Raw genomic sequence first — 6,993 nt, 5'->3', positions numbered from 1 at the left:
GGGCCCGACGGGTCCCCAGCCTCTGTGTCCCCCAAGCCAAGGGGCAGGACGTTGTCTGTGCAGCTGGGTCCTCCCTGCTCAGCTCTGCTTCCCCTGCGACACCTGCCCCTGATCTCCTGGGAACCTCTCCCCACCTGACGCCTGGTTTGCCCTCGGGTCTGTCCCCCCCACCTCTGCCTCTTCAGCCAGGCCTCCCCCCTGCTCTCCCCTCCCCGCAGCCTCTTCAGCCAGGCCTCCTGCCTGCTCTCCCCTCCCCCCAGCCCCTTCAGCCAGGCCTCCCGCCTGCTCTCCCCTCCCCCCAGCCCCTTCAGCCAGGCCTCCCCCCTGCTCTCCCCTCCCCCCAGCCTCTTCAGCCAGGCCTCCCCCCTGCTCCCCCCCCAGTTGAGGGGTCTCTCCCTGGCCCTCGGCTGGGTCCCTCCCACAGGGGTGTTACCGCCTGAGGGGCTTGAGGCGGACTAAAAGGTCCGTCGCCCGGTGTGCTTAGCACCAATAAAGACACCGAGGGGAGAAAGCAAGCCAAGTTTATTTCAGAGCTCTGAAATGACACTAGGAGACCAGCATGTCTCAAATCCAGTGCAACAAATACAAATAACTTTTGCCTTTTATACCCCAAGCTGTGTAAGCCTTTGTTTGTTAACTCCCTCTTATTACTCCCACCCCTCCCTTCTCTAGCCGTTACAATTAGAAAAGTTCCCATACGCCTGCTTATCTTTTGGCCTTGCAAGACCTGTTTACAGCAGCTGCCTGCTAGAAAAGCTGACCCTTACATTTCTACTTCAGCCTATAAGCAGTTAGCCTAAAAGTAGGTGAGAGTTCACAAGATGGAGTCTGGGGGTTCAGATAGGCCCAGAGCAAAAGAGCTTCATCGACACTTTGGCCTTCCACTCTCCCGAGTTACCTGGTAGCTATGCCTAGAGGCCCCCAACAGGGGGGCTCCCTCCGTCCTCGGTGGGACCTGCCCCCCACTCCACACAGAGTTGGCCTCCCAGGAGCATAGAGACCCAGCCTAGAGCATCTCACAGACCTCCACAGCCAGAGATACGGGTAGAGCGTCACCCCCCCCTCAGCCCTGTCTGACTGGGCTGGCTGAGTCCTCCAGGTCATAGCGATCAGGGGGGTGGGGGCTAGAGGAGCCGCACAGTAACAACACCAACCCAGAAGAACGGGCGGATTCTCTCCCCGGCGAAAGAGGCCGGCGGGAAAGTGACGATCGGGTCCCCGGTACCAGCATCGAAAAACGCCACCAGCCCCCGTTCATAGTCCAGATACACCCGGATCCTGTGGGGTCCCCGGCTCGGGGGGAAGGGGATGATCTGCCGAGGGGACGTGAGAGCCCAGCACTGATCCTCCCAGCACTGCACAGTCCAGATTCCCTGCTCAGGGCTATAGTTGATCCGTCCCTTCCTGCTCACAGACTCTCGGGCCACCCCCACATAACAGAATACTCCCCCCTCCCGCTCCCCCTCCACCTCCCAGTAATGGCTGCCCGAGGTGAATCCCTCACAGCCCAGCACACAGCGCGCAGTGTCAAATCTCTCAGGGTTGTTGGGCACAGCCTGCCGTGTGTCTCCCCATCTCACACTTCTCCGATCCGCAGACACGATGAGTTCGGGATGGGCCGTGTCTGGATCCAGAATCACGTTCGCTGTAGAGAGAGAATCAGAGCGTGAGGGGCAGAGCTCAGCCCTGGGGGAGGGTCTGATCGTGTCAGTGACAGAACCTGCCCCAGCTGGGGAGTGAACCAGGCAACCTCCTGCCTCCAGGATTTACCCAGCTCTGCCTGGGGAGCAGCGCTGAGATCTCAGCCATGGGCAGGGGGGAGTCACACCCTGACAGAGCCAGTTCAGGGACAGAGTGAAAGGATCAGCTCAGCTGAGCCAGGCCCCCAGACCCAGAGTCTGAGTCTCAGTGATTCCATCCTTGTGCTTGGGGGAAAGACAAGGGGGGTTAGAGGGAGGTGGGTTTAAGCCTCCTTTGTCCTTCCTTTAGTCTCCCTGGCCCCTAGTAACAGGGGCCTCAGGGCTGCAAAGCAGAGAGCAGCCAAGTGTGATGCATCCTGTCTATGCCCCCAGCAGAGCCGTCCCTTGGGGAGGGCGAATCAGGGCAACCGCTCCAGGCCCTGCGTTTTGGGGGGCCCCGCGATTGGCCGTCACTTCCGCACTGGACCCCGCACCTCCCTAGGGACGGCCCTGGCCCCCAGCATGTCCCAAACCCACTCCTACAATAACTGCTGGGAGCAGAGTTGCTGAGGAGTCCCTGTGCCAACTTCACATGGACGGGGGGGGCTCCCTTGCACCGGAGCTATTTTATGGGGACTGTTTCCAGGCACATTAAGGCCCCTTTGCTCTGACAGAGCAGCACAAAAGGGCCTGACAATCAGGCCCTGGAATCTTTCCCCACCTGCACCCACCTCTCCCCACAGATGTGATTAGAGACCCCGGCATCATAGGAGGCTCCCAACAGATTATAGGGAATCCAAAGTCCCCCTGTCCCATGATGCAACTCTTCATACCCCGACTCCTTGCAGAGCCCCCTCCCTCCTAACGATCAGCCGGCTGAGCACTAGAAAACCTGCTTTTATAGAGACCCCACTGGCCCCCCATGACTCTGTGTAGCTGCGGGGTGGGTGAGGACACCGCACACTTACTGAATGGCTGCTCGTCTTGTGCTGGTCTATCGGGGACTTTCCAAACTCCACACTGCTGGCCCCAAGGCTATGCAATGGCTAATGCAGTATTGCCGACTTCAAGGGATCAAATCTCATGAGATTGGCCCAACAATCATGACATTTTTAAAAGAATTCTATTGTGGTTTTTAGGTCAGTCTCGTGATGTTTGAACTCCCCTGGCCCCTCCCCAGGGTGTGCGCATGTGACAATCAGTGTGGCCCACTCTCCCACATGTCCTGGAGAAGGTGATTTTGGCTCCTGCTGCAGGAGCTCTCACCGCCACATCTGCCTGTCTCCTGCCCAGCAATTAATCCTGTTCCCCAGCCCCCATCAGTTCTGTTCCCATCCAACCCCCTGAAATTCAGTCCCCCAGCCCCCATTATCACCACCCCATCAGTTCAGCACCCCTACCCCACCGCCCTCAGTTCACCCTCCCAGCACTCACCCTATCTGCTCAGAACCCACCATCAATACAGCCCCCCAGCCCATCAGCCCCCTACTCACTTCAGGCCCCCTGCAGCCCTCAGGCCATAATAAAGCCCTCCCAGCCCCACCTCTCCTCCTTCTAGGGTTCTTCACCCTCCCTAGGCCTGGGGGCTACAGTGGGGTCCCCTCTCCCACTTCCCAGGCTGGCCGGGGAGCAGCGGCACTGGGGTGGTGACAGTGGGAGCCCCAGTCGCGCCCAGGGCAGCTGACAGGATTTCTAAGTAAAATGAAGCCTCATTTTTAGAACTCTCAAATGTCGGGAATTTTTTTTCAGCCACAGCTGAGAGTTCTATAGCGAGATCATGAGTGAGGCTTAATTTTACTCAGAAATCGCATCTCTCACACTCAATTTGTGAGAGTTGACATGTCTGCTAATAGGTGATGTCTACCTAACCCCTTCTGACATTTTGAACATTTTTTCTTTTGACTTATAAAATAGAGAGAGGAAACAGAAATGTCTATTTTTGTATGTTGAATTTTCCCATTCTTCATTGCACCACTTGTGCATTTGCTCATAATAATAATATGGCCAGGGGATGTCATGTATGGGCATAAAGAGTTCAGAGAATGAGGTGAGATGTTCCTCTCTGATTTTCCAAAAGGCTCATTTTTAAATTCTCAGATCTACGGAGATACACTGCTCACCTCCTCTCCTGCACCCCAGCCCATCTGGTTAACCCAACCACTAATTACAAATTCCAAGAGAGAAAAGAATCGACTTTTCTGTTTTTAGGAAAGATCTGGGCAGCCACCAGTAACATGTTGCTCAGCTCCTGTCAAATGCAAACTTGAAACAAAACCTGAACTATGGTGCTGTCAATGAGCCACCACAATTCACATAAAAGTTTTCACTCCCCCTTTGATACGAGAAATTTACCTTTGTCCCACTGAGGTTTAGACGACAGAGAGTCTAGAGGAAGAAATGGGTGAAAAAGATGAAATATCATGTTGTCATGTTGAGGAATATATTCACATTGTTAATGTTCTAACACAAAAGCAAAATGAAAAGAAAACAAACTTTATGAAGTTCTAGTTAAGGAGGTTAAGTGCAATTCAGACCAGTACAAACCATTACACACCTCACTAAAAAATAACCACAAACATTAAAAACTAAGGACATGACCTAAGGTTACATGACAGACCCAGAGATGTTTTACCAGCGATTACACACCTGGGGCTGGCCCATGACAGCTGACTTGGGCTCGCAGGGCTGGGGCAATGGGGCTGTTTAATTGCAGGGTAGATGCTCGGTCTTGGGCAGAGGCCTGGGCTCTAGGACCCTGCAATGGGAGGGGGTCACAGAGCCCAGGCTCCAGCCCGAGCCTGAACCTCGTGAGCCGGAGTCAGGGGACACGGGCCAGTCACGGGTGTTTAATTGCTGTGTAGAGAAACCCTCTGAAACCAACACAGAACTCACAGACAGACCCATACACAGACACTTTTTCAGTGATTAGCATTCAATCAACTTTACATCTGCCCTTGAACCATTAGTACTTAGTAAACTGGCTCATCCTTCCTGACAGCCCTGGTGGTCTTGTTATCTCCAGCTCAGGAGGATAAAAGGTGGAGAATCTCTAAAGCAGGGGTGGGGAACCTACGGCCCGTGGGCCAGATCCGGCCTGTTGCTAAATTTCATCTGGTCCGCAGACCTGCCGGTCCCCTCCCCCGCCACTGGGATGGAGCCGCGAGTACTGAAGCCCCGAGCCTCTGCACAGAGCCGCGGGAACTAGGAGTGTGGAGGGTGCTGAAGCACCCCCAGGTTTTGCGTGGGGTCCCAGTCGCCGGCCCCACGCCCAGGGTCCCAGCTGGCTGCTGGACCCCCGTCCGGGGCTCTGCCCCTGGTACCGCACCTGGGGTCCCATCAGCTGGCCCCGCACCCACGGCTCTGCTCCCGCCCCTAGCTGTGGTCCCAGCCTCAGCCCCCTTACCCCTGTCCACATCCTGCCCCACCCTCCCGGAGCCACGGCCCAGTCTTGGCCCCAGCTCTGGGGAGAGGGGGCACAGACAGGGGTAAGGGGGTGGTGCCAGGTAAAAAGTTTGGGGACCACTGGCTTTCAGCATCCCCACTGGAAAAATTGTTCCAGTGCCACTGAGCGCGGGTCTGGCGCCGCGAGCGCCGGCTTGGCCTGCTGCAGGGGGAAGCCCCGAGCCTGCACGCCCCCACCCCCCCGCGGGTGAGTGGCCCGTGACTGATTTTTTTCCGTGAGTCAATGGCCCGTGATAGAAAAAAGGTTCCCACCCCTGCTCTAAAGCAAGAGAGGGACTGTGATGACACAGGAGATCTTGCAGACAAAAAATCCAAACAAACATACTTCAAAAACAGTGAATTCAGCAGGAAGCCCAAGCTCAGGTTAACGTTCATAGCTGCTAGGAAAGGAAACCCCCAGGGAGTGCGAATGTAGACCCCGAACCCAGTGTGTATGTGCTGTATTGAGAGCTGAGGAGGGAATTCATAGCTTCCAAATGATTACTTGACTATCTCCATCCACAATCATTGTCCCTAGGAGATTTCCCCAGCTCTGTCACTTATCAGTGTAATATAGGTGAGAAAATTCCCCAGGTGACTGTTTATTACCTTTGAATTTCTTCATTATGGTCTCCAGAGATGCATTTCTTTGAGAAGATTCCCAGATTCTCAATTTCAGGTCAGAAGAAAAGGCCACTGGGTTCTGAAACTTCTCCCTCTCGCATCTGAAGAACAACCCAGTGTTACTCGTTGTGGAGTTCGGTCATATTTGTGTTTTACTAACATGTGTTTTACTCCAGTGAATGGTTGTAGCTCAGCAGACCCTGGAGGATTAAAGTCTCTCTTGCCCCAGGAATAGGTCCAATCCCAGCTTGGACACTACAAGCTTCCCCTTCATTTTGGTGAGACCGATATTGGAAAACTGCCTCCAGTTCTGGTGTCCCCAGTTTAAAATGGACGTTGAGAAAGTGGAGATTGTGCAGAAAAGACCCACAAAAATGATGTGAGGGCTGGTAAAAATGCCTTGCACTGAGAGAACCCTGGCACTTGAGTGTGGGGTATAAATACCGTCATGGGGAGAATAGACTTGGTACTAAAGGGCTCCTCAATTTAGCAAACAAAGGCACAACAAGGACCAATTGCGGGAAGCGGAAGCCAGAGAAATTCCAATGGGAAATCAGACAGACATTGTTAAGAGTGCGGGTGGATTAACCATTGGCAGAAACTGCCAAGGGAAGTGGTGGATTCTCCATCTCTGGACGGGCGCCAGAACAGGGGGGCCGTGGCCCCATCACTTTTAAAAGTGGGAGAGCTCTGCTCTCTCCCTTTGTACCTGCCTTAAAGGCAAGTGATGGAGGGAGGGGGCAGAGAGGAGCGATCAGGGGGCGGGGTCTCGGGGGGCAGAGGCAGACCAGGGCTGGGGCCATGGTTTGGGCACCGGTGGCCCCCCCACTTCTAGGGAGCTTCAGGCGTTACTGTCTGTTGATGTCTTTAAATCTAGACTGACTGGCTTTCTGGAAGGTGCTTTAGTCAACGCAAGCTAGGATTTAGTCAAATTCAAGTGATTGGGCTGAATACAGGAATAACTGGGTGAAATTTAGGGACCTGTGATACAGAGGCACCGACGCCAGAAAAAAAATAGTGGGTGCTCAGCACCCACCAGCAGCCCCATAGATCAGCTTTCTCCCCTCCCTCCCAGTGCCTCCCGCCCGCTAGCTGGCCCTGCCGATCAGCTCCTCCCTCTGCCTCCCACCCACCGGGATCAGCTGTTCAGCAGCAGGCAGGAGGTGCTGGGGGGAGGGGAGGAGCAAGGGTGGGAAGAGGCGGGGCAGGGCAGGAAGAGGCGGGGCCTTGGGGGAAGGGGATGAGTGGG

General features: G+C 55.0%; 1 protein-coding gene across 1 annotated transcript; it reads right to left on the bottom strand.

Annotated features, from left to right (window-relative positions):
• Window positions 1-1,124: 1,124 nt before the first annotated feature.
• On the bottom strand, window positions 1,125-5,845 carry LOC112123869 (tripartite motif-containing protein 15-like; the record flags this gene model as incomplete). The annotated part of the gene is made up of 3 exons (XM_024222440.3): window positions 1,125-1,645; window positions 4,032-4,064; window positions 5,730-5,845. Coding segments are annotated over 3 exons (670 nt in total), but the record flags the coding sequence as incomplete, so codon positions are not given.
• Window positions 5,846-6,993: the final 1,148 nt, after the last annotated feature.

The sequence above is a fragment of the Terrapene carolina genome, unplaced genomic scaffold, assembly GCF_002925995.2.
Source record: "Terrapene carolina triunguis isolate 2854851 unplaced genomic scaffold, T_m_triunguis-2.0 Scaffold23528, whole genome shotgun sequence".
NCBI classification, from domain to species: domain Eukaryota; kingdom Metazoa; phylum Chordata; order Testudines; family Emydidae; genus Terrapene; species Terrapene triunguis.
Note: the sequence above shows the minus strand (reverse complement) of the source record. Positions and strands in the feature narration are given on the sequence as shown.